The sequence below is a fragment of the Poeciliopsis prolifica genome, unplaced genomic scaffold (assembly GCF_027474105.1).
Source record: "Poeciliopsis prolifica strain line A6 unplaced genomic scaffold, Auburn_PproV2 SCAFFOLD008, whole genome shotgun sequence".
Taxonomy (NCBI): Eukaryota; Metazoa; Chordata; class Actinopteri; order Cyprinodontiformes; family Poeciliidae; genus Poeciliopsis; species Poeciliopsis prolifica.
Genome location: NW_026562383.1, coordinates 17023278 through 17050973, shown reverse-complemented (window position 1 = coordinate 17050973; position 27696 = coordinate 17023278). Strand labels below are relative to the sequence as shown.

The window sequence follows — 27696 nt, the reverse complement described above, 5'->3', positions numbered from 1 at the left end:
AGGGTATCTTTCTTCAAATAAATTGCTCTTTCAGATTTCAGGAACTATATGGTAATTACTTGTTTGTCAGAAGCAAACAAACCAGACATGATGCTGACTAAATAGAAAGAATAAAAAAAAAAGAGATGTGATGACGTGGCTTGTCGTGATGCGTCTCCGGATAAAAGCCCCCATCTCTACATCTTGACCAACACAACTTCTAGATTTTGTGTGGACATTACATGGATTAAGCATTCTCCTGGTGAAGAAAGTCTAAGAGGAATCATGAGGAGCACATGTGTTGTCACTGTGCTCCTACTGAAAATGCTACAGTGCCTGGCATTAGATGGTGCAGTATTCCAACTCTTGATTTCAATCTGTTTCAGATTTTTTTAAATAGCAGTAGTTGCATATGGAAATCTGTGTCTAATTATTGCTTGCATGTCTGTATAATATAGACAAAACATTTTCTAATAGCTAGCTACTGAAATATTGATAAGAACTTTTCATTTTTTAACAATTTCTCTTTTCAGATTCACCATTTCAACTTACCAACGCAGCTGGGTTTTGCTTGGTTAAAACGGACTCCATTTGCCAAGAACTACGCTGGACAACTGCTGACCGATTGCTGGTGCCTGGCAAAAATAAATGTCTGGGAGCCCAGGGAATAACTGTGATGAGTGAAGTAAGCCTCTACGATTGTGATGAAACCAGTGAGCTCCAAAAATGGAACTGTACGAATGGAACCATGCTCACCCTCCAAGCAAACACCGAATACAAGCTATTTATTGAGCTCCAAGCAGATAACAAAGCTGTACTGGTGACAACAGCAGGACCCAACAGCAAACTCACGATATCAGGGACATCCAGTGGAGCTTGCACAAGAACTTACAGAGGTATAAACCTGCATTTTTCACAAGATCCAAGTAACTAATTTTAATCTGTATCAATCAGAGTGCTTAATTGCAACTATTTTTTTGTGTTTTTTTATTCATTTTTCAGAACTTTACACGATAGGAGGCAATGCAGCAGGAAGGCCCTGCATGTTCCCTTTCTTTTACGAAAACCAGTGGTACTCAAGTTGCACTTCGACTGAAGCCCAAAATAACTGGTGCTCTGTTGAAACCAAGTACGATCGTCAGATATGGGGCTTTTGCCCATCAAGCGGTGAGTACTGAGTACTTAGTGATATAGTACAGTTAGTGCTTTAAATGCTTATTGTTTTGCCATTTTAAATTAAAAAAGCACTTTATCATTAGTGAATGTTGAGCTGTTTGAAAAAAACATGAGAAAAGCAAAATAACATAAATATGCCACCTCAGGAAATTGGTAAATCTTCAAAAAAGATGCCTCCCAAAGTATGGACTGAGGCTCAACTTGAGCCTCCATACACAGATGTATATTTTCAAGCATACTGATATTTCTAACGGCACTTGCTGGGTTTGAGTTTACAAACTTGAATTATTTCTCTCTGTAGCTAATCTATACAATGTAAATGTTACATTTCTTTGTAGAATTACTGAAAAAAAAACATTTATTTGCTATTTAACCCTTAAGTGGTCACCCTGAGAATGTGTCCAAGTTATCTGATGTCCTCATGACAGAAAAAGTTGTTTTTTATTTTATTTAGTTAGATGAACTTGTATATTATGTTTTGCAGATAAGGACAGCTGGATCAAACATCCAGTAAGTGGAGCATTTTATCAACTGAACACCAATTCTGCTTTGACATGGGCAGAGGCTGAAGCAAGCTGCAAGCAGCAGAGCGCCTCCTTGCTCACCATCAATGACCCCCATGAGCAGGCTTACATAACAGGTTCAACGACTTAGAAGAACTCAGACTGGCAAGAAAATACATGAGCTCTTCATGGTCTTTCTTTTTAAATGTTCTTTTATTTCACCCATATAGTGTTGCTTGAGCCAGAAGGAACCCGCCAAGGATATAAACTTTGGACCGGGCTGACTCTGGATTCAGAACATGGCTGGAAGTGGTCTAATGGGGACCCTTTTCGTTACCTTAATTGGGATTCAGGTAGGATTTTTCAGTCTCATATTTTGATAAAAATCACAAGGTCCACAAATAGCTTTCCTTTAACTCTTCACAAACTTGTGTTGCTTTTGTTCTTGTCATTTATATGCAACAACAAAGTCTCTGGACACAGCGTTGTATTTACACAATCATTTTCTCTCAAGATGAAAAACTAAATTACAAAATTAAACCCTGATGTGAAAAAATAGTTATGATAAGTTACAACATACCTAACATTTTCCATTATGTCGTTTTAGGACAACCAATCACCCATCCAGCATATACCTGTGGAATGATGGATGGAACCGTAGGGTACGCATGGCAAAATTCAATATGCAGCAAGGAATTTGGCTACATCTGCTACAGTAAAGGAGTTCTGGCTTCTCCAACGGCAGGTAAAATAATTTTTACTTGGAGAAATTAAATATGCTTATGATGTTGTGAACTTATATTTATTGCACCTTGTGGTTTACATTCTCCTTTTTGTGTTTCCTGCAATCAGTTCTTAACATGGGATATTGTTCAGCACCATGGGTTCCATACAATGGTCACTGCTTCCAACTTTATCGAAATGCCCAAAGCTGGTCTGGTGCTCAGCAGGCTTGTCGTAAAGACGGAGGCGATCTTGCAAGCATTCGCAATATGGAGGACCATAGTTTTATCACGTCAGAGCTTGGATATGGTACCCTTATTTTCATATCAATCTGTGTTCTGGTGGCTTCTTAGATTGGGGTTTTCTTACACTTGACAAACCATCCAATTGCTAAAATTCAAGCTAACTATTTTGTCTTTTCTTTTAATCACAATAAGGAATTTGCAAACTAAGCACATAAATTAAAGTTTATGAAGTCCTGTAAACTAATGATAGATATTTAGATGTATAACGGCAATTCCTTTATTTATTTCCGCTCTCTACAGCCTCCACTGATGAGCTTTGGATTGGACTCAATGACATTAAAACAGAAGGCCTGTTTGACTGGTCTGACCACACCACAGTTACCTTCACTAGCTGGGAGGTTGGAAAACCACAAACTGCAACAAACCAAAACGATTGTGTTCTTGTCAGAGGAGAGGTGAGAAACATTATGTTCTCTTTTAAATGTGACACATTTGAATCTGGTCTGGTATGGTGAAGCTGGGCCACAAAGCAAAGAACTCAATTTACCAATGCATTTATAGTCACTCAACTTATTGAGATAGGATCCATGATGGTATATGAGCTTCTGACATAGAACACCAACTGTTTCTCTACATAGAAAAAAGTGGAGGTAGTTCATGGATTAGATCTGGTTCTAACCCATTTGGAGATTTTTCTAGTAAATCCCATTGACAGGAGAGCCAGAACTCATTGGAGGTATTACAGTCATTTTGAATAATTTTGAATATGCAATCCAATGAGTCTTGTTTGTCAGATTAAAAGTACCTTTTGACAATAACAACCTATAAGCAGGTATTAAACATACTTTTCATTAACCCAACATTTGTGTTTTCAAAAATAGTTTCATTGCTCTGATGTAATACTTTCATTAACTGTAAGTGGAAAATCATCATAATTTATAGAAATATACACATTCAAACATCCATCTGCATGTAATTAATCTATTAATTTGTTTCACTTATTCATTAAGTTCCTAAAATAAACTAACTTTTCTACATTATTTTGAATGGGTCTGCATAGATCAAATCTGTGCATTTTGACAATTTATTGTAAAAAAACTGTGTATTTTCTTCCTGTAGAACGGAAACTGGGCGGATCGTGACTGTAAGGAGACCCATGGCTTCATTTGTATGAAAACCAGTGCTTCTGAACCCAGTGGGGATGAAATACAACAGGATACAGGTTGCAAAGTTGTGAGTGATTTTTTCCAAGTGTGGAAAAACATTTTTTAAAATATTTTATCTGGCATAAAAGTAAAAGATTTCAATAAAGTAAATAACAAAACAAAACAAAACACAGTTTTCATAAGTGATAGAATTAGAAATGCACAATTGTCAGTTCAATGTTTTGCTGCCTGTTATATTGTTTTGCATCTTGACACAGAAAGAGATTAAAATGTTCTTTTTATTTTTCCTGAAAAGGGTTGGAAAAGATACGGATCCTACTGTTACTTCATCGGAACAGAAAGAAAGACATTTGGAGACGCGAAAGAGGAATGCAAGAGATCAAATTCTTACTTGGCAGATGTTTCAAACAGGTATATAAAATATACATATTTTTACAGGCATGTTAAAAAAAAAGAGCGAGAGAGAGAGGAAGAGAAAAAGAGAGCGAGGGAGGCAGATTTCTAACACCAAAGGGATTTTGTGATACAAACAAGCCATATTTGTTTATAAGAAATATTGCTAAAATCATAAAATACAATTCATTTTCTTGTAATGATAAACAAATTAGGTGACATAAGAAGAAACAACTGGTCCTCTGAGATAAAAAAATGACAATTAAAAAGCTTTAAGTGTATAAAGAATACACATAAAATATTACACCATGTTGTTCTGTATAATCTTAGACCTAGTAGGACAACATAGCAGCAACATCTCATTCATAAAATCTAGCTGTTTAACTAATGTGAAACATACTGTAGCTCTATCTTGTTATTTAAGAAATACCTTTACATTATTGCATCTAAATAGCTCAGTATTTGGGACTAACACACCTAACTTAATCTTTATCTTTAGCTAAATTAACCTATTTTGTAGCTCAAAATCAAATATGTAAGTTAAATAACAAAAATTATTGTGGTAAATGTTTTATTATTTTATTGTCCATGTTTCCAGGGTGGATAATGCCTTCCTAGTCAGCTTGGTGGGCCTCAGATCCGAGAAACATTTCTGGTTAGGGCTTTCAAACCAGAAGAACCAAGATGTTTTTGAGTGGACCAGCACTGTGCCTGTGAGATATACTCACTGGAACAGGGAAATGCCAGGTACAAAACATATATGTTCATATAATGTGTTTGAAAGTAACTTTTAAAATGACAGTTTTTAATTTCTTTGCCAACAAGGGCGCAACCAGGGTTGTGTCGCAATGACCACTGGTAGCACTGCGGGCCTCTGGGACGTTTTGCCGTGTACAAACAGAGAAAAGTACATCTGCAAATATCAAGCAGAAGGGACAGCTTTGACACCTGCACCAACGACTGCTCCCTCTGACCTTTGTGCAGATGGATGGACCAAAATCTCATCAAGATATTTCTGCTTCAAGGTGAAATTTGATATTTTTAATGTATGCACTGCTAAACTGCAGTGATTTGTCAACATAAGTGACGTCAGTTAGAAAAAATGGCTGATTGCAATTGTGATTGTTCTAGGTTTTCAAATAATTGAAACACTAATAATAAAATCCTCAATGGCTGCTTTATTATAATTTGAAACCATGAATTTGCCTTTCTGAGATGAGAGTGTGATTCTTCTCTTTTAACTTGTTTGAGGCAACCTGCACATTTTGTCATATTTTTGATGATGACAGTTAACTGATAAACAAAAGACATCAGAGGATGAACTGCAGTCTGATTGGAGACATCGCATTCACTTGAATTTTGCTCAGTAATAAAATGAGGGATGAATGGACACAGACAGATAACAGGAGGTGAACTTCTTGTGTTTATAGGTATTTCCAGGGAGTTTAGAGACTAAGTCATGGTTTGAGGCCAGGGACTACTGCAGAGCAATCGGAGGAGACCTACTAAGCTTCCACAGCGCTGCTGAGTTGAATTTGAATAAGCAATCATCTAGGTACAGCAGGACTTTATTTATCTACTGCCATAAACAGCAATTTTTCAATGAGTTGCACCACAATGCTTTTTTATGTCATTTTTTTCTTTTTCTTTTTTTTTTGTTTGCCAAATGATCAATATCCCTTTGGTATTTTCTCAGTAATTGCTAATAAGGCTGAAATCACATTATGGATGAGAAATACCATGTAGCATGCTTACATTATAAGCATGCTGCATGCTTGCTTATAAAGGCACATATACTGTAAAGGTATATGAGTCTTTACAGTGAAGCATATTTTTAGGGGTTGTCTATAGCACATGTGTCAAACTCAAGGCCCGGGGGCCAAATCCGGCACGCCGTAGCTTTTTATGTGGCCCTCCACAGACTAAACACTAAGTGTGATTGAATATTATATTATCAATCATATCAATGCAGTTTTTATCTGTTTACTGCCAATTTATATCAATCAATCCCTCCAGTTTCTTGAGAATTTAGTTGATATATGGTTATAGTCCATGATTTATACAGCCAGTAAATAAACAGTCTCATTTATTATTGGTTCCTGAAGGGACTGAAAAAATGTTCAAAAATGTTATGTAATTTTAAGATTTCATTGACATATTAACAGTTTGTGAACAGGTTTTATCAACACATTCTGGCACAGGGTTAGGCAACTCCAGGCCTCAAGAGCCGGTCTCCTGCAACTTTTAGATGTCTCCCTGGTCCAACACAGCTGATTCAAATAGTTGAATCACCTCCTAAACGCAGTCAAGTTCTGCAGAGTTCTGCTAATGACCCCATTATTTGACTCAGGTGTTTTGAAGTACAAACATACATTTATTAAGCGAAGAAAATATATTTAGAGATTAAGCAAGTGCAAAATTTTGAATTTAAGTTAGCAGAAATTCAGAGGCTGGTTGGAGGGACAAAGCCAGCGAAACTAGAGACTCTGAGCCTTTTATAGGAGTGCAGGGAACACGCACACATACTGTATTTGTGATCAGTGGTCTTACAAACCCTGGTCTTTATCCATACTCATCCATATATGGCAGCCTGAGGAATGTGTAGGTCATCCAAAGTACTCTTGTATTTGCTACTGAAACTTAAATATATAATCTGTTTCCGGATCCTACTTCTACAGCAAATATTCAATACTCTGGATTGGACTTAGTGCCAGTGACCAGGGCACTGGTTTTGAGTGGAGTGACGGATCCCCAGTGAGTAAACAGATTGTTTTCTTTACAGGACTTCTCAATCTGTGACAAAACTATTTATGATCTTTATGATCCTTATCATAATGGTTTCCTTAACAGGTAAACTTTCAACACTGGAAAGATGGAGAACCAAACAACAAAAACAATGTTGAATCTTGCATTGAATTCTTTTCAAGCGATTGGGGTCTATCAGGGTCTTGGAATGATAAACAGTGTGAAGCGCCTAATGGCTGGGTTTGTCAGATTCGTACAGGTAAAAGGTGGCTATGGCATACAGTTATATAAAGTTATGCCTAGATACATTGAATGTTACCAAAGTTTGTGTTATAGTTCCCAATTATACCATATATTTTATTTCTGGTGTGCTTTCTATCTATATGTAGGGTTGACTCCGAAGTCACCCCCACCTCCTCCAACTCCAGGTAAGTGAATTATGTAATGACTTGAATACAATAACTCAGTTTTTAAATTTGAAACGTAATAGTCAACAAACTTTCTGGTGGTGATGCTAATAATGGTTGGCAAACCCTCAGACTGTGCGCATATTTTTACTCTGACAAATTGAATATTACTTTTTGAAATTCACAAATCGCAACTGTGTCGTTAAACTGTAATCAGGCTGGGTTTGTCTGGTTCACTTCGGGTTCGGGTTGAATTTTCTCCTTGCAAAAAGAGTTTAAATCCTGAGAAACGCCTTTCTTTACATGTTTACATGTCTACCAGAGTTTCACCTAGAAAAACTGCAAAGCCCTGTGGTGGGAGTGTCATGATGAACCACCAACAGGCCACCATGTTTTTGTAGTAAAAAATGTCAAGTTTAAAGGAAATGTAGAAATATTACTCGGAAATTATAGGTTACTTGTTGACAATATTTATAGAGTCTTAAAAACAACAAACAAAAATTCAATTAAAATAAATAATATAATATTTTTGCACTTCTGTTAAATTCCAAGTAATTAACCAACAGATTTTCAAACTCCAGGTAATGCTGGTCATATTTAGAGCTGACTCCAGGCATACATGAACTAAGCAGCTGCTGAGGCATAAATGCTAACATTTTATCATAGATGTAGAATTTTAACATTTGTTTATTGAGAATGAAAATGTTAGATCTGATTTTATGATTCATGCATAGATTAAAAAAAGGTTTTTATTTTATTTAACATTGAAATTTAAGATTTAAATGTGGTGTAAAAGTTTAATGAAGAATCTTTGTAGTTAGATTGTTGTGCTACCATAGCTATCATCTGATGTGATAAGTTTAATGTTTTCAACAAATTACAATCATCAGTGATTTTTTAAAGCTCTGCCAGTTAATCCAGGGCTACAATCTGCCTGTATTGTATCAGACTTTACTTTTATAGAGTATCTAATGTGCATTATTTGCTATGGCAAATGCACAGATTACAACCGTACCGCTGATGGGTGGCTGGAATGGGGGGGAAATCAATACTTCATTGAAACCCGGAAAAGGGCCAATGACGATGCTCGAAAATCCTGCAGAGAGAAACATGCTGACCTTGTGACCATCAACAGCGAAGCAGAGCGTACTTTCCTGTGGAAACAGGTATGTTTATTCATTATTTGGTATGGCACATTTGCAATAGCTCATTAAGATATAACTACAAAAAACAATAAATCTCAAATTTAGCTTGTCAAAAAGAAATCGATATTCACCAGATTTCAGTGGAATTTTAATTTACTTTATATTAAAAATTATGTGAACAGAGACTCTCAAAATCATTCAGGCTCTTTGAACTTGTTCGCATTTTATCATAAATATATGAGATGTATTTCATTGGGATTTTCTGAGTTAAATTCACACAAATGTTCATGACATTGTGAAACTGAAGAAAAACAATAGACTTAAACATTAAAAAAATAAAAATCTAAAAAGATTAATATTTGTTATAAACCACCCTTTTATTTGTCAGTTTTAAATAATCTTTAAAATGTCTGATCTGCAGATTCCAATTTTGGCCAATCCATATGTTTTTTGTCTGAAAATTTAAATGAAATAGCGATAAAGTCTCTAGTCTCTCTCATGGGATAGTAAACGGTGACAGTGAGGTTTAGGTAGGTATAATTGGTGGATAAGGTCGGTTTTCCATGTAAGTTTTGGATGATCTCCCAAAACTAAGAAAATCAGTGGTAAGCATTTTGTAAGCATTTTTGCATCTCTGCCTCAAGTTAAAAAGCACCTGAGATTGGACTGTAGATTTATCTCTCAGCATGAGAGAGGAGAGCTAAAATAGCTTACAGCATGTAATTTGTTTTGCCCTGGCTCAATAATAGATGAGACCTAAAATCCATGACCCAGGATTAAACATTTCTTCCTACACACATTTTTACTGTGCTATTTTATAAAAAAGAATGAATTCCTCATTTGACTGAGCTAAATGATGAACTTAATGAATTGCCCAAAAAATTAGATGATATGCAGCAGGATTAGAATTGTATTTGCCTTTTGCAAAGTTCACTGAAGTTCACAATGTTATGAATTTACACAAGTTATTCACTTCTGAATTTCTTGTTACATTTCTCTTACATATTCTCCTGCACTCATAAACTAAAATGAGCCTTTGTTTGAGTGTAGATATCCAATCATTCTGATTCTTTCTGGATTGGACTAACTGTGGATCTTGACAAGTCATTCCAGTAAGTTTATGTTCCAAACATATTTGGGAAAAAATGAATATCTGTTTGCAAGCTTTCTTTCAAAGCATTATAACATTATAATGGTAACAGAGCAGATTAATGGATTAGTGTATTTTTCTTTGCATACTTGACCTCGTCTTTTCTTGCTTTAAGATGGATGGATGGTTCTCCAGTGATTTATCAAATGTGGGATGAAGGACAACCTAATTTTATTAATTTTGATGAAAACTGTGTTGTCATGAAAACGTTCAATGGTGAGTAGATAACTAAATGAAAGTAACTGAAAAAACTATTTTATATGTGTTGTTAGAATATGAGCCTTGATAATTTGGGAACATTTTAATAGGAATGACCGTGATGTAATCATTAGATCTTACATGATTTGAAGTTTGACTTCTACGGTGATTTACTTTTTTCTTGTGACTAAAAAGAACTTTTATTATTTTGTCCTTCTGATTGCATTTTTTAGATAATGAAGTAAGATAATAGGGTATTGTAGAAAAATGGTTCACCAACTTTTACTCATTCAAAAAATATAGACAAAACTAAGACCAGGGGAGGGATATGAACTATTAACAAAATAGTTATTATTATTATAATGCAATAATAATACTATTAGTACTTTTTTTATTTTATCATTTCACATACATCTACACCCATAGATTTTCTTCTTACTTAATGTATTTTTATTTTAAGGGCCAGTACAGAAAGGTTCAAATGAGAATAATGAAGAAATCAGAAAAATTAAACAATAAACAATCTGTAAAGATATGTAAATATGAATACTTTGGTAAATGTCACCAATCCCTATGTATATACACACAAAATTGTGAAATGCATTTTGTGGCTTCCTGACTAATCATTTATGGTTTCACAGGGTTCTGGCATGATTACAACTGTGGATTTGAATTCGGCTCTATTTGTAAGCGCAGTAGCTCACCTCCTGTCAATGCCACGGTGGCTCCTACAGTCCCACCTCAAGGTAACTGCAAAGAAGGCTGGAAGAGGATCAACTCCAAGGTGAGATTTGGCAGCATTTCAGTTTTATACCTTGAGAATATCTGAGAATATCCTTCTGTTGGAGCTAGATCGAATGCATTCGGTTGGAATATACACAAATTGTAACTTAATTTCTTATGGCTCAATTTCAGTGTTACAAGATCATATATAGTAAAAAAGTAACATGGTTCAATGCAAGGCAACAATGTCAAGAGATGGGAGGAAACTTGGCCTCTATTCCCTCAAGACATGAGCAAGGTTGGTTTTCTCATGACAGTTTTGAACATTTACTTCAGTTCAAGTTATTTGCTACAATACATTTACCTTAGTATTTTGCTAAGTTTTCTAGTCATCAGCCTTGCTGTAGTTAGGCTTTGTATTTGACTACTAACCACCCTCACTAGAAATATTGTTTGCAGGTCTAAACATGATTAAACTGGAATGCAAAGTGATGGGAATTTCCATGCCAATCAGAAAAGCCAGAAATTTATTATGTTATTGATTTGAAATTGTCTGGGACTTTAACGACTGTTTTCTGTTTTCAGTGTTTTTAGTGTCTGAAATGGCGAACACACCAAATAGAAACCTGTGGATTGGTATTCATAGCTCGTATGGCAATGGGTTTTACTGGACCGATGGACGGCCAAAGTCTTATGTCAATTTTGATATTTCTGTAAGTTAACATTGTATGTTTGTGTTGTCAATTTGAAAATGTTATTACTCAAACAATTAATTAAATATAACATTTTGTGTTATGTTTTATTAGCGAAATAGGCATTCACCCTTTACACACCGTTTATTATAGTAATATAAAAACATTCATCTTTCTTTGTACAAAATCAGTAGTTTTACAATTTGTCAGAATCCTTTTGATGAAGACGTAAGTAATTCTTAGATTATTTACGTTTGAATACACAAAAACCATTCCTTTTGCTAGTGAAACAAGCTTCGCTCTGACCCACTGGCAGAAAATTATGTCCTAATAGTGAGGGCTGGTCTACCAGGGACTGAATAAAGAAAATGTGACTGAATAGATATGATCTCTCCCTGTAATTCTGATCACATCTCCCTCAGTTTTCCCCTGCGGGGAACAAAAAATATTCTCTGATTCTGAGGTGTACAGATTATAATAATCTTAAAATGTTGCTTTATTTTGCAGTTGTATATTGCATTTCGAAACGAGGTGAGTATTTTCTAAAATGTAATTCTTACCATTTTACACTTAATTACCATCTTTTTTGATCTACATTTGCTGGGTTGTCATTTCTAACAGAAAAAATGTGCTGTGATCAACGGTAATCCTTCATATGGACTTGGAAAATGGATACCTAAATCCTGCAATGACACCAATGGATTTATTTGTTTAAGTGGCTTACGTAAGTCATTTAACGTGGTTCCTGCTGATGGTTTTCAAAACAGTAAAATTTTCACTTACTTGCATACTACACCTTTCTGTCCCACTTTCAACCTTCAGTCCAGGTCTAGTTTATTTCTCTCTACTAAAAAACAGCAAATGATTAGTAAAATTGCAATAAAATTTGCATAATTAATACTTGTAAATAGGAATCCATAGTTGTGAATTGATTTGTGTAACCTTGTAAAGAGAATTTTTTTTCTTTTCTTTGGCTGATTGGCCAATCACAAGAACTTTTTATAACCATTTTGTTTGCACAATCCTTCTACTTTGCTCCAGATGTCCAATTTTACTTAGGTGGTGAAGTTACTTTTAAGTTAGATATTTGACAGATATTGCCCTTATGTCTCACTACAGTCAGCAATGGCTTCTCATGCAGTGTGCTGTCACAGCATGAGATACGTCACTTGGGAAGACTCACTGTACTTATGCAGAATGCATTGATTCAATAAAAGACCACCAACAAATTCCAGTTGGTAGAAACACACAAACAGCAAGACCTCAAACCCTAAACTCAAAAGCTTCCAAGTGACCCAAAAGTGATACTGAATTATGTTACTACTCTACACTACTGAGATACACCTGATTCTATGAGATTCTATGAATCTCCTACTGAACTTTTCTGTAATCTTAGTGGATCGTTACATTTTTAATTGACCTAGCATTGACCAATCAGCTGTAAAATTTAGTACCTGCAGGTGGAAACTCACACCAAAGCAAGAGAGTTTTTTATTTGCACCAGTAAAAAAAATATTAACTAAAAGAACTTGAGTAATTATTTTTTACAAATACATTTTTTACACAAATTATTTTCTAAGGATGCACAAAAAATGTTTCTCCATTTTATTTTACAAGGTTACACAACTCATGCATTCTGATTACAAGTAGATGGTATTTATTTATAATCATTTCTATTTAAATCTATACATTTTTAAATGCACATTTTTGCAATGACATAAGTACTATGATTGAAAACTAAAAAATTATTACTTATCATTTCTATTCTTAAACAGAATCAGATATATCTGAAACAACTAAACCACCAAATCCAGAGAATTACTTCAAAATCCTAAATGATTCTATCAAGCTTGTCACCCAGCAAAAGAGTTGGTCTGATGCTCAGAAGACCTGTGAAGCTGACGGTGCCAAGCTGGTCAGTGTACGGAGTGAGTGGACACAGGCTTACATTGAGCTGCTGGCTTTGAATCTTAAACGTCCTCTGTGGATTGGACTCAATAAAAACCAGGTAAGGTCTTTACAGCCTCTAAAAGCAAACATTTATTCTAGATTCCATTCAAACATATTAGATGTAATGCTTTCATAACAAAATGCTCACAGGGAATTGGCGAAATGCAAATTTTTACAGGTACAAGACCTGTCTGATGTATTAAGTGGAAATATGAATTTCAGTTTGATCAGTTGAAAAATGTTTAACAGATATTTTAGATATTTAACAATGTTTAGCCCTTTTTACCAAATTACACTGAATGTTTCTCAGCCCTGTTTTATTTTCAAAACAAGATATTTGTGGATTATCTGTGTAACCAACGTTTACTTAACACAAAAGATTAGGTCATTGAGCCATATGTATTATCTCTTTTTTATTTTTTGGATGTTTTTTTTTTTTACTTTCAGACTAATAACTACTTCCAATACATAGAAGGCTGGCCATTACTTTTCACCCGCTGGGATTGGAATGAACCACGTATAGGGGGAATTTGTGTTTATGTGGATGTTAATGGAAAATGGAAAACCAGTGATTGCAATCACAACTTCGGCAGTGTTTGCATGAAGTCCACAGGTGAAGGCAAACTAAATATATTCTAAATAAACATATAAGCAAAAACATCCCTTAATTTGCTTAAATCTGCATTTTACTGTTTAAATTTTCTTCTATTTTGCTATGTAATGACAAATAAATTTTAATAAAACGTTTTTCAATTATTAAATAAGTAATTTGTACCACTGTTTATGTAATACACAGACACACCGCCAGAAGTTAAATCAGACGATTATCCTGGAATTTGTCCAGAAGACCCATATCCAGGTAGGACTGGATACGGGGCTTCTCTGCTTTCATATGGCCGAAGTCGGTTGCAGACCTGGAAACCTTTCAGAAATTTTTGCTACCTATTTTTCTCTGAAGAGAAAGAGTGGCAAGATGCAACTACTAGCTGTCTGTCACATGGTAGGTGTCTTCTGTGAAAAATCCTTTCTGTAGTAGTGAAAATTGATTTTGCATTCACAAAAAATTAACTATTGGTGTGTTCTGTGAAGGTGGAACCCTTGCCAGCATTGGAGATCCCTGGGAACAGGATTTCATACTTAATAACATTAAAACATTTCAAAACTCATATACATCTTATTGGCTGGGCCTGTTCAAAACTACTAAAGGTAATGAACATCACAAAAAGGCAGTGTTAAAGGAAAAATTATCTGAACATGTGTCTTCTATGTTTTACAAAAATAATTTTACACTGTAAAATATTTGAGCCACATTTAGTTGTGTCTACTGTCTTCTACTCAGTCAATTACATTTAGCGAGTTTTAGATTTTGAACCTACATGTGTGAGTTTGTGAAATATAAACTTACTGTAGTAAGTTGTGTCAACTTTTTTTATGAATCTTTTCAAACCTCTAAGTTTTTAATTTAGCACTTATAAAAACTGCAAGCGGAAAAAGACAGGAGTGGGAACTGTTTCCCAGAATGCTTAGCAGCATGTCTTTTTATCCCGAGATGGAATTGTGTTAGATTGATCTGAGTCTTGTGTTTTATTAAGGAAAATGTCTATTTTCAGCAATCCTTAGCTTACAAAGCTTGAGGATAATGTCCTGTTCACACTGAATATTTGAGAGCAGAATGCACCGTAATGTTTAATGAAATTTATCACCAGATCAAAAATTTTGTTCATGCAATTTGAAGCAAGAATTTAAATTATTCTAAAGTAATTATTTAACCATTTAGCTAATTAAGTAGTTAGCTAAATAATTTTGTGTTATTGTGAGTGAAAATAATAGAGAAATGTGTGCTCTTTAACTAGATGAAGACAGTTATTTTTTTCATATTGTGAAATAGTTTGATTTAAATTGCAGCATTCAGTTAAAAATCACAATTCAAGACCAATAAACTTAAAAAACAATGTTTATGAACTTTACTTTCAGAATTAAAACCAAAATAATTTTCATGTTTACTGAAATTGCATTTTCAAGGCACCTTCAAATGTTTTACAATGTATTTGTGTAATTTATTATTTATTTCTATTTTTAAACATTTTAGTTATTCCATAAATTACAGCAAATAATAAAATAAATATCTGTCTATCCCCAGGAGAATGGATGTGGTTGGATAAGACGGTCATGGATTTTGAAAACTGGCAAGAGTATCCGATTTACTACTTCGGCATGATTAGTGTATCAGACGGGAAATGGCATACAGGGTATCGATGGCAAAACAGACCATACATCTGTAAAGCAGCCAAAGGTAAAAACTTTACAATGAATTAAATCTCAACTATCAAAATCACTTCAATAGCATTTCAGACAGTTCCCTTGCTGTAGTAAAAAGATCGTAGTGTAATTAATTTTATTGTCTTTGGTCTTATATTTTCTTTACAATGTAAACTTGATATTTACACTGTATCAAATGAAATATTTCTGGTACATTTCCTCAGTTTTTTAAACTTTGTCCATTTGTTTGACTTTGTTAAAGATCATATTGATACCTCTTTCATTCTTTTGAGGAAAATAGCTGCCTAACAGCTGACATTTCACAGTAAAAGCCACATAGACAAACATGGTCCTCTCAACATTACAGTGCAAGTAATTTAGAATTTGTTAGCAGCATGCAAATAATTTCTACCAATTAAAAAGAAACCAAATCTGCAACATTTTTTGATAAGGTTTTCTTTTTCTTTCCAGTGTTACCTCCAAAGCCATCACCCAAACCAAGTGAGTCATGCTTTCATCTTTTTCTATTTGGAATTTTTTTTTTCTTTCTCTTCATCTTTTTTTTCTCTGCAGATGTTGCCATTGATCCTCAAGGTCGGGGTCACACAGCTTTAGTAGCTGTGTTTGTCATTGCTGGGATTGCAATGGGAGCAGGTATTGCTTTCTTCCTGTTCAAGAAGTCTGGTCGTCAGATGACTCTCATACCAATCCCTGGAGGGTTAACGGCCTTTGACAACCCGCTTTTCAGCAGCAACCAGTCACAGAAAAATTTGGTGGACACTAAAAAACTGCTGGGGAACGCAGATGAAGATAACAGTCAACCTGTAATAACTATATAATTGTAAAAGACAGCAGATGGTGCATGGACGTATTCTCTGTTATGGCTGCTTAGGATCAATGTAAATGCAAAGAATGATTTATACAAGAAGATGGTGTAACAATTAATTAACTGGAATGTTGATTCAAGTAGCTTGGATGTATATTGTATTCTAACTACTGCAAAAGTTTAATTGCCTACTGAGAAAGAAGACATGAACACTCTTTGACTCAAAGTAGTCATTCATTTAGAAATGATGCAACACCTCTCCAAATATTATTGTTAGAAAAATGTGTTTGCAAAAAGGATCAAACAAGACAGAATTCACAAAAGGTAGAAAGTCTCTATAGATGTTTGCTTGTAATTCAATTCCCAGCATGGAGAAAATGCAAAGTTATACAGTTGGTAGGTCAGAGCATTCTCTGACTAACAAAGGAAGTTATCTTGCTACACTTCCTATGTGATTTGTGCAGATGTAAGGTGTTTTTTTGCAGTCCTGCAAAAGCACTTAAGACCATTGGTTTCTTATCTTTGCTGACAGTCCTCCAGTAGGAAATGAACTTATGAACTTAGCTTCCTTGCATCTTTAATGTTGCAATGTGTAAGTTTCACTTCAGCAGTCAATATGTAATGTTATTCTGAAACCAGGATATGTCTAGAAGCATAAGGTCAAAAGGCACCAAATGAGTAAATGATGAATCAAGTGAATGTGATCAATAAATGACAATTAACAAGTATTTTTTCCAACAGTTACAAAAACAATCATTGCAAGAGATTATACATTTTGAAATACTGATGTTATATGTTGTAATATTTACAATTGATTGAAAAATGACTTATGGGAAAGTATACACTTAGCAATAATTATTGTGAAAGCCTTGTCCTGCCTTTGCGGCCAGTATGTTCCTACTAGTATTGGTAAAGAGGAATAATCTTTGGAGAGGTTTTAAGTGTTTGGAGCTCAGAAGGACTTCCTGCCATCACCCTAATCTTTAGCTTCCTCCACAAATTCTTTGTTAGTTTTATGCAACAAATCTTATTCCACTTTGAAACATTAATATGTAGAGAAAAATAAAAACATTGCTTTAGATCTATATTTGACATGGTAATCAGTTATATTATGCTTAACAAGAGAAATCCATCAATATTTTTGATGGATTGAAGCTCAGGATGATTTAGGATGATTATCTTAGCAAATAAATATGTTGTAAAAAAAAATCTAATTAACAAAACTTCCTGTCAACTTGTTGCTTTGGTAAAAAAAAAAAAAAAGTAAATAAATAAAATGGAATTTGCTAGTAAAGCTATTCATTTTTTTTGTTTTATTTTCATTTTTACAAAGTTGGCCATTTTGTATAATAAGTGGGATTTATATAGAAGGAATTTCCCTGATTTTAAATGTGTCCGAATGATAACTTTGATTATTTTCTTGACTGTATAACTTTGATTATTTTCTTGACTGTATAATTTTATTGATAAATTAGATCTGTTTTGTAAAGTGCCTTAAAATGACCTTTGTTTGAAATAGGCCTTATATGAATAAAATAAAAATGAATGAAAGTGAATTGATGTAATTTGTGAATTCAAATTAAATTGGAAGTAAAATGCTTTGGCGCTTGGACTACGGCAGAAGATGTGTGTGCTGAGAATCCAAAACTTATGGTTCAGATTCTAACTTCCTCCTGCCACATGTTGGTGTCGGGCAAAGCACTGAACTCAAAGGTGTTTGAGGCAGAGCAGCTCAATTTTTTACAGATTAATTGTCTCCTAGTATGTCACACAAAATAAAAAAATATATCTATATATTATGTATTGATCTAAACAAGTAACAAGTTATAACAATGAAGAAGCTGGTTTCCAAAGTGAGCCAGGGCAGCTTTGCTCTACAAAATTAATATCTGGAAATGGTAGCTATTAACAGAAGTTTATATTTGACATCATATTAGACAGATGAATAAATAAAATATTAACCTTCATCCATCTGCGTTACTTGCGTGAGTGTCTGTCTGTGTGTGTTAATTTATCATCTGGGATAACAAGACGTTTCAAATATGAAAAGAATTGAATCATGCATCTCCCCAGTGGGCAGCCTTGAAATGAATCACAAAGAAGTTCTTTTTACCTGGACAAACACTTTCAGTGTTTTGGTGATCCCGGTGTACCCTCTCAAAATCTGAATAGTTGCTTTTCTTTGAAAATAATCATGGAAATTGTTTTGTTCCTTCATTGTCTTCATTGTCTTTCATTTATTTATTTTTTGTTTGTTTTTTAAATTAAAACTCAGCAAGAGCTATTATAATGCTCAAAGTGTTTCTTGGACAACACAACACACTTGAATGTGAACTTTAAGCATTAACTGAATCAAATGAGAAAATCAGAAACTGGGTTTGAGAAATTAAAAATGACAGTCAGCATTCTGAAGACTTCCTTTTTGCAAGTTTTGCAAAAAGGAAGGATTTTAGTTACCTAAGGCAAAGTGATTTGATTTACTATTAAATTGTGCTGTGCACATTAAACCGCAGTTTGACTCATTTCCTGTTTTTTTGGATTTTTTACGTCAGATTAAAAAAACAGAGAAATTGTGAAAAGCTTAAGACATTTACTCTTATGGTGAGTTTATAAAAATGTGCCTTTCTGGATTTATTTCAGTGCTTTGTTTTGTTGTGTTGAGTCCTGCATTAAATTTAGGATGATTATCTTAGCAAATAAACATGTTGTAAATTATTTCAAGTTATTAAATAGGTTAAATGTTTTTTTTTAATAATCACACTGAAATACTTGAAAATGCGTTGATCTGATTTTAATCAAAAAATAAATAAGTATGAAACAAGTCTATCAGAATTCTGACTTTAAGGAAAAACTTGAAAAGGAGATTTAGTGACGTGTTGCAGCGGAATAAGTCAGTGACTAAATCCTTCCCTTTTCTGAAATCTCTAACATCACTTCTACATTTTCTGCAGGCAACATATGGATTAAATGCTCAGCTTTGGGGCATTTTAAAGGTTCATAATGCATGGCTTGTATGTGATCCTGGGGCTTCCTTTTACACATTTCCATTCATTGGAGTCAAATGGTACAGTATTCCCACTTTTGATAGCAGGATTTTTGTGAGTTTCTGTTAAAATGCATGGGTCTAAGCTTTGGTTTCAACCATTGCACATGGATATTTGAAACAGTTTAACACCAGAATATTTTTTAATCAGCTACTGTTATTGAATTGTAGACTTTTTTTTCCCCTATTACTTATTTTAGTTACTCATGGAACTGTTTTGAACAATTTCTCTTTTGAGATTCACAATTTCAGCTTACCAACACAGGCACAGAATTTTGCTTAGTTAAAGCTGGCAGCAGGTGCGACGACATACGCTGGACAACTGGCAATCGACTGCTGGTTCCCAGGGTGAATAAATGCCTTGGAGTTCAGGGAAAAAGTGTCGGGAATCAAGTAAGCCTGTACAACTGTTATGAAACAAGTGAACTCCAAAAGTGGGAATGTAAGAATGAAACGGTGCTTGCCCTCCAAGGCCAGGAGCTTTATATGGAGCTTAGAGCAGATAACCAAGCTGTACTATCAAAATCAATGGGACCCAACAGCCAACTCACCATTTCAGGGATATCTAGTGGAGCTTGCACATAACCTATAGAGGTAGGAGACTCTCTTGCTGTTTTTCTTTATTGTTCAAGGCAGAGTGGTCTATTGTGATCTTACTGTTTGTTGTAAGGCTCAGTATTTCTTTAATTAAAAGGATTTAAGTGTGTTCATTTAATCAATGAGAGTCAATGAATGGTTCCATCTATGCCCTCATTTTATAAAGGCTGCAGTGCATCGTTTATTTTCTTTGTCTCCTCCAAATCTGATGTGCAATTCTTACAAGAATTCATGAGATGTTAAATTTTTGTCAGTAACTGTATATGGTAAAATCCAATGCTTTTAAATTACAAAAACTGAAATAAATATTGGAAATGCTTCCTATAAATGCATGAATAATGCTTTATTGAGTTGTAATTTGCTTGGCAACATACTTTGACAAGCAAATCCCCCTTTGATGGTATGAATTAGAATTTGTAGTTTGCTTCTATTTTTGTGAAAGATAAAGTGAATTAGGCTGTGTGGAGAGAACACTGTAGTGTTAAAGAGTAATAAACAGTATGAAAAAATAGTGTACATTCAAAAATGACTGTTTCACCTATGAGTGCATTATAAAATGGGAAGCATAAAACTGCATCAGCTTGGGAGTAGAAACATGTCAGTCATCCATGTAAGAATCTTTGTGCCACTGACGTGCTTCTCTGTCTCTGATTCGATCCCTGTCGCTCTCCCTGTCCTTGTATCTGTCTCTGTCCCGATCTCTGCCCTGGTGGTGGTGGTAGTTGTGATGGTTGTGCGCAGGTGTAACAGAGTTTATGTTGTAGAATCCCACTTGCTTTATATATTATCAGTGCAATGGGAAATAGCGCCTCCTCTCTGTGTGGCTGGTTATATGTTGCTGGCCCCTGTAATCAGTGCCAGTCTATGGAAGCTGCACACAGCACGGAAAAGTGTTAGAAACACATAAAATATAATTTGTAATAACTTACATCAATAGTGTGCAACTACTATTTATGATTTGTGTGCCTGGCACCAATTTTGCACTTTTAGTTTTGTCAATATTGTAAAACACTTTCTGTGCTAAGTTAAAGTCAACGTGATGCTCTGTTGTAGTGTGCTGAGGGAAGCTGAACCATTGCATTGATTCCAACCCGATCTGTTCTCATTCAGGTACATCATTTATTATTGTATTTTTCATTGAATGTTAAAAATATTAATGTACTGTAATCAGTGCCAGTCTATGGAAGCTGCACAAGAGTGTGCTGAGGGAAGCTGACCCATTGCATTGATTCCAACCCGATCTGTTCTCATTCAGGAAATAAACTGCCTGTTCACCCAGAACTCCTGGTCTTTAAAAACATCTACACAACGCAGAGTCGAGGGGTTACTTGGGTCGGCCTGGTACAGTGGAGTGAAGCAGAACCCGGTTACACAAGATAGAGGTCTGCATGGTGTGTCCGTGTTGGGATATGCTGGTGATGCCTCTGATGTCGGTTGTGTTCGTTGTGCTCCTGCTCGTAGCCTTCCCTGTCATGCAGCTGGCCACGATGGCGTATGTGATGATGGTGATGATGGTGGTGGTTGCTACTGTGGTGGTGATGGTTATGTCCCCGGTGGTTGTAGTGTATTTCCTCCTCATCGCCCTCCACCACCACTTCCTCCACCTTGTCCTCCCTCTCCTCATACAGGGGTCTCCTTGGAGGCCTCTGGCTGTAATCTCTACCTGACTTTGCATTCACGTCACCAGATATTTGGCTGTGCTGTGCGTGGCTGTGGTGTTCCATCCGGCGGTGGCGGTGGTGGTGGTGGTGATGGTGGTGGGTGTGCTGCGATCTTTTTGGTTCTGTCCTCAGATGTCGCTCCTCTTCTTCCTTTCTTTGGCCTTTTTCAACTCTGTCCTCCTGATGTGGGGCGGGTGGGGTCTCCTTGTCTGGGTGGTTCTCATCTGAACCCTTCCTCTTGGAGGCAGCCTGCTTCTTACTCTTCTGCTCATCCTTAAAGGAAAAGGACCAGATGAATATCATTTAACTAGACACACAAAAAAATTAAGTAACTTGCAATTCCAAATCACAGAGACGATGTGGAAAGATCAATGTGAACAATGAAAACAATGTGAGGAAGATGGTGACAAATTTTCAAAATGATAAGATGGATAATTTTTATTTCCAGCTCAAATGTAAACGTTGACCTCGATTTCTTCTGATTTGTTTAAAAGAACAAACATTCTTTTGTAAACGTGTTTAAACTATGGTTAAATCCTCACATGAGTAGAAAACCGAGAATTTCAGTTGCTTCCATTCACTGTTAATAGTTTACATAACCGCTGGTCAGCTCACTGAGATAATCTATTCTGGTGACAATGGCTGTCATTATGTGGGCAGGCTTAAATAAAATTATTTCGATCAAGCAGTCATCTAACTATAATAGGCTACAAATTACAGACATTACATAAAATCACGTATTTGAGGTTCCACATTTTTCCATAACTAAAAAACGATAACAGTTATATTTCAATAACTTTCACTCACCAGTTGTTGGCCTATTTCATTTCTTCTTCAACTTTGCATAGTAATAGGATGAGAAGACATGAAATTAAATGTTAGGTGGACTGGTGGAAACATACAGATGAAGCAAAAATAATGTTAAAAAAATCTAAAGTTTCTCTAAATTTAAACAAATATCTGTACACATCACATGAATGAGATGAAGTTTGATGAAATGAGGTGATATAAAATAGTATTTTTTATATTTCTGTATGTTTTCACTGTATAAATTGTGTTTTATGCACCGGTACTGTTGCTGGAGAGGCAGGCAATGTGTTCTCAGCCAGCTGTGCTACAAGTGCATTTGAAGGCTCCATCTCTGGCGGATGCGTTGCTTTCCAGTAAGATTCAAGGTAATCCGCGATGTGCTCACAGGCATCAGTAAGCTGGTTCTCGTCTGATATGACATCAAACATTTCCTACAGACAATAAATGGTGAGAAAGAAATAGAACAAACATGAACACCTGGATGCATTGGAGAGCATATTAAATCTGTGTTAGGATGTTTAATGAAGGAGTAAGTTTATTGAAAACTATAGCTGTAGTGTGTCAAAAACTATTTAGAAAAATTAAATCCAGAAAAATTAATACTGCAATGAGTAGAACTTCACTGGTGGTCAATTAAGGCTGGATTTAAGACTGATAAAAAAATCCCTCAAAAAACAGGATTTGTTATTTTACTGCATGTTAAGGCTACTCAGCATTGATTTTAACAACGTATCAAACTTGCGGATTAAAAAATGACTTGACATCATAGTGACATTGTAGTTGTTAACAATTTCCAGCAGATGGCGCTCACCGGCGGCTACTGGGCCAGTTTGTCTGCTGCCACAAGTTGGACGTTAAGATGTTTGGTTTGAGATTTTCCTCTCGTCTTGATAAGTCTTGTCAGCATCTACACAAGGCAAAATAGAACACAACTTTAAAAAAAAGTAAGTATCCAGTTTTTTTTGACCAATACAGGGCAAAAAGTACAGATTTAGAGAAATGCATTCTATCAGGATGAATGACTGATGAAACCTACTTTTGGTGAAGATATCTTCACATAAACAAGAATTGGAGCAAGCGAAGTCTTGGACACTTGCAGTGGATGATTAATTGTGTCTGCATCCAAAATGACAAGCTGCATGCTCCGGGCCAGCTCAAATATACGCTCCACCTCCCCTTGGATCTGGGCTGCAGAAACAGAAAATGTAAACTTCCAACTCTAAGACAACATAAAATATAGATGATGTAACAAGATCTCCCTGGAAAACCCTAAATATGACAGCACACATATTGAGACTGGCAACAGTAGGAATGTTCTAGATCTTTATACCTTTATTCTCATATTTTATATTATTTTATACTATTATAGAAAAACTGTTACAGTAACTTTAAACAATTCAATGACAATAATAAATTTAAAAAGTTGCCTTTTTTTAAATAAATGTTAATTTGCTGTGAAGATTATTTTAGGTTTAAATCTGTTTAACACTTCATTCAACACATACAGTCTGGCTTCATAAGAAGCTTAAATTATTTACAAAAGATTTTCTGCTTTACTTGAACTTGTAAATAACTAATAAACAAAGCAAATGATAGTTGACATCAGAAATAAAAAGCATGTAAAAAAATAGCATGTTCCACACAACAAAAGAAAACAAGACCTTGGCAGCTCTCACCAAAAGCCTAAATATTTAGTTTTTTGTTCTTATTATATGTATAATTTCTTCCCACCACAAAGGTAGATGCATCAAGATTTCTTCAACTCATGGCAGGGGTAATATTAAAACTTGTCCACTAGAGGGAGAGCTGGAAAGGACATCAAGTTTTAGTCCTAAAACATATCCGACAACCCACTCACACAAAAGCACTTCAATGCACTTTGGCTCTATATTTCAAAGCTGTACAGGATGAAGTCAGTTTTTGTGTACATGGACTATAAATGAAGCACACAGAAGTGAGAGGGTAGCAGCAGCTGATACAAACATGAGGTAAATGAGAACAGAAAGGAGGTGGAGCTGTCAAAAACACAAGACAACCAGTGCTTTCAGTCATACATACCGGCAGCATCTGGGATGAGACGGCAATGAGAGAGACAAGAGAAAAGCAAGTAAATCTTATCCCTGCTCTTGTTTTAACTGATTTCCTCCTCCTCTATTGAAATGGATAGAAAGGATCAGAGGGTAGACAGGGAGACGGTTGTGACTATTCTACAGTATAAAGATAAAAAACAAAAACAAAAAAGAAACATCTGCTTGGTTTGAACAAGATGAAACTTCCTAAAACCAGGAAGTTTTCTAACTGACTGAGATTGTGCTGGTTCTGATAGAAATATATGAGAATAAGCAGAGCATAGCAGCAGCAGCAGATCTGTTGATGCTGTTGTTAGGTCTGATTGGCAAGCATCATCCTTTTAGCCATTAATATTTGCAGTAAATATATTTTGTAGCATGGTGAACCTGCTAAAAACAAGTAACTATTGTTTAAAACATTTATTACATCCACTATGTCTGGGAGATAAAAGCAAATAACGTTTCTTTTTAGTCATTTGCTTCTCAAAGCAGGAACATGCAAGCTAAAAGTTGCTGAGCAAGAAACAAGAAAAAGCATCAGAGGTCTCAAAGCTCTGAGGATCACAGTCAGATTAGGAACCCACTCAATCCACTCAAACCAAAGTAAGCCTGATCTGTGGAGGCTACAGGCTAGTTATTCACTATGGTGTTAGTGGCAAAGCAGCTTTCATGAGACATTCGGTAAAAGCAAAGTCACAAAAAGTCTATCTCTACCTTGGACACTTGCATCAGAAAAACCGTGACTCATTTGGAGTCTGGGTTTTCTAGATTTACTAACGGTTCTCTGAAACATCCTTGCAATAACCCACATCTCTGAGATAACAGTACAAATATAGTCAAAAGAGTAGAACACCCATCATGGTTCCAGATTTAGGATATGCTTGATTTAACTTTGTGGCAACTCTGTGTATTTAAGGCAAAAATTGAGCAGCAATGTAAGCCAAAAAACAAAAATAGCTTTGACACATTCATTTCAAATTAATTTAGATAGTATGAGAAAAAATTAATTAGGACTTTAAAAATATGGGGGATGCCACAAGGGAAGTCAAGTTTTCCAGAAAGCAATTATATTAACTTGTTTTGGAATTGATTTAGTTGTCTTTTCCATGAATGAAGCTATTGGAGTTGTGTTTTATCCATGTATCCCTTTTAACATTTAAGTCACAGACATGCAAACAGAAAAAAAAGAGACATTAGCATAATCACACTTTGTATTTCAATCTTGCACATGCATGGCTTTAAATTTTGCAGTGATACTACAATTATATATATATTAATGATTCGGTTTAATTCTGCTGCCACACAAACTTGACCAATTAAATTTACTGAGTCAATTAAATTCTTTTGTTACAAAAGTATTCTGTAGTAAAATATACTACAGAATACTGTAGTACTACAGAATATAATACTACTGAATACTTTATGTATGACCAAAGTCATGCATAAAATAATGGCAGTAATTGCTGCAAAGCTGAATAAAGATCTACCAAACCATAAAGTGGGATTAGCTTCATACAAACAGTTCTTCCACTTTGACTAGATCTTTGGTTGATACATAATGCCAGTGGAGTCTATTTATTGCTGTGTACACTTGACTATAAACTTCATTATTATAGTAGCTGATTTTTGTTACACTGTATCTTGATGTATGGACTCAAAACTTTAAAAATATATATTATTTAGTCCGTTGACTAAATAATATATGCACTCTGTAAATTCCAGTGAAGCCGTTCTAAATTACACACCTTACAAAATATAGACCACAGCTGAACTTAAGAAAAGAGATTCGTTCTTTCACACTTTTTTTTTTTCTGAACAGTTATGATGACAGATACAGATCCAAAACAGGGTAAGTTAAACCTCTTAATGATTTGTGCAGTTTTTGATTACTTGCATGTTCTGCCAATATTACTGTCAAATTTCACTGAGTAAAACTTATCCCTGTCTGCTTGTTGCATGTGCAGAGCCTCAAGGAGGAGACGATCCACGCAGTCGTGCCCACACAAGTTTGGTGGTCGTGATGCTTATCGCCATCATCTCGACAATGACCATTGTCGCTTTCTTGATCTACAAGAGATCTCCTCGTCCCTTCCCCACCTTTGACAATCCATTGTACTTCAATGGCGAAAAATCTCAGCCTGATGTGGTCGACACCAATACATTGATCGAGAATGCTGAAGTATCCGATATCTCCCCAGAAAATCCAGAGCCCATTTTAATTCTGTGATTTAGGAGTTTCCAGAAGTTGAAGTTGTGCAAACTAGTCTGAGATAAATTTTTGTAAACACAGCTATGCTTCAGTATTTTGTTTTTATTGCAAACAATAAATATTCAGTAATTTAACAATAACTGTATTTGTTCTTTCTCTACCTATGACAGAATGTATATATAATTGCTACATGTTAAGCTCTTTTTCTACATGCTGTTTATTGCTTTTACTGTTTGAATGTAAAATGGAGGACACACCCTGTCAATGTTCAAAAAAGACATTAAACTGTTCATGATGATATACTGTTCATTTTTTTTAAATTACATTTCCATATTTGTTTAGGGTTAAACAATGTCAGCACTGTAATTATTGGTTTCTTTAAATGAATTCTGCATAATGATAAAGAAAGGAGGGAGAATGTTTCTTCCCACTGAAATCATGTTAGAGGAAGTCACAAAAACTTGGCATGTTTATATATGGCAGCTCTTTATTTAGTATGACACATTTTCATCAGAAAAGAAGACATTTTCTGTTAAATTCTGTCAAAGGAAATACCATTTAGACTGAATTTAGTGGCACTGCTTGTATGTTAAAAATGTAAAATGCATATCTTTAAAATACGTTAAGTGTATTTGTAATAAATGGATCCATAATATATGTTTCATGGACTGTACTCCAAGGTAGCAGAGTAGTGCTTAGTGCCAATATAAAGCAATAACTGTCTGTATAAGAACTACTACAGGCGAATGATACAAAACATTGGAAAAGTTTTAACTTTTGGTTAAAAGATAACACTGAATATTTGCTCCCCTGGATGTTTACAGTGAGTTTATTCCTCCGTTGAAAATAAATGTTCTTGAAAGTGTAAGGCAGTTTTACCTTTCTATTTAATTTTCCAAAATGTATGTTCAATGGCAGACAGTCGTCTCACTGTACAAATAATCAGAATAGACCAATCACATGGAAGCAATTCAAGGCATTAACAGAAAAGATTTGCTGAAGTTAAGTTCGAATATCAGAATGGGGA

General features: G+C 35.1%; 2 protein-coding genes across 2 annotated transcripts; one reads left to right on the top strand and one right to left on the bottom strand.

The window, feature by feature from the left end:
* The first annotated feature begins 216 nt into the window (after positions 1-216).
* LOC129362244 (macrophage mannose receptor 1-like) lies at positions 217-17879 on the top strand. The gene is made up of 31 exons (XM_055033681.1): positions 217-328; positions 513-875; positions 982-1146; positions 1640-1795; positions 1889-2011; positions 2266-2403; positions 2511-2690; positions 2927-3081; positions 3746-3859; positions 4088-4203; positions 4784-4932; positions 5011-5210; positions 5616-5740; positions 6864-6939; positions 7036-7189; positions 7320-7358; positions 8340-8503; positions 9533-9594; positions 9748-9848; positions 10472-10614; positions 10746-10851; positions 11139-11266; positions 11753-11776; positions 11867-11969; positions 13021-13253; positions 13643-13808; positions 13992-14195; positions 14285-14401; positions 15336-15488; positions 15926-15955; positions 16028-17879. The coding sequence occupies exons 1-31, from the start codon at positions 265-267 to the stop codon at positions 16291-16293; spliced, it is 4317 nt and encodes a 1438-aa protein (XP_054889656.1). The 5' UTR covers positions 217-264; the 3' UTR covers positions 16294-17879.
* Positions 17880-20936: 3057 nt separating this feature from the next.
* On the bottom strand, positions 20937-22819 carry LOC129361710 (voltage-dependent L-type calcium channel subunit beta-2-like). Its single transcript, XM_055032731.1, has 2 exons — positions 22649-22819; positions 20937-21854 (listed from the first exon to the last, which is right to left on the bottom strand). Exons 1-2 carry the CDS (start codon positions 22817-22819, stop codon positions 21288-21290), a joined length of 738 nt encoding a protein of 245 aa, XP_054888706.1. The 3' UTR covers positions 20937-21287.
* Positions 22820-27696: the final 4877 nt, after the last annotated feature.

Bases quoted from the DNA above. Each gene is read 5' to 3' on its own strand.
- LOC129362244 (XM_055033681.1), top strand. From the start codon at position 265: ATGAGGAGCACATGTGTTGTCACTGTGCTCCTACTGAAAATGCTACAG. The intron at 2,691-2,926 runs GTACCCTTATTT...CGCTCTCTACAG, and splicing joins CACGTCAGAGCTTGGATATG to CCTCCACTGATGAGCTTTGG. The intron at 11,267-11,752 runs GTAAGTTAACAT...TTTATTTTGCAG, and splicing joins ATGTCAATTTTGATATTTCT to TTGTATATTGCATTTCGAAA.
- LOC129361710 (XM_055032731.1), bottom strand. From the start codon at position 22,819: ATGTTTGATGTCATATCAGACGAGAACCAGCTTACTGATGCCTGTGAG. The intron at 21,855-22,648 runs GTGCATAAAACA...TTTTCCTTTAAG, and splicing joins CCTCTCCAGCAACAGTACCG to GATGAGCAGAAGAGTAAGAA.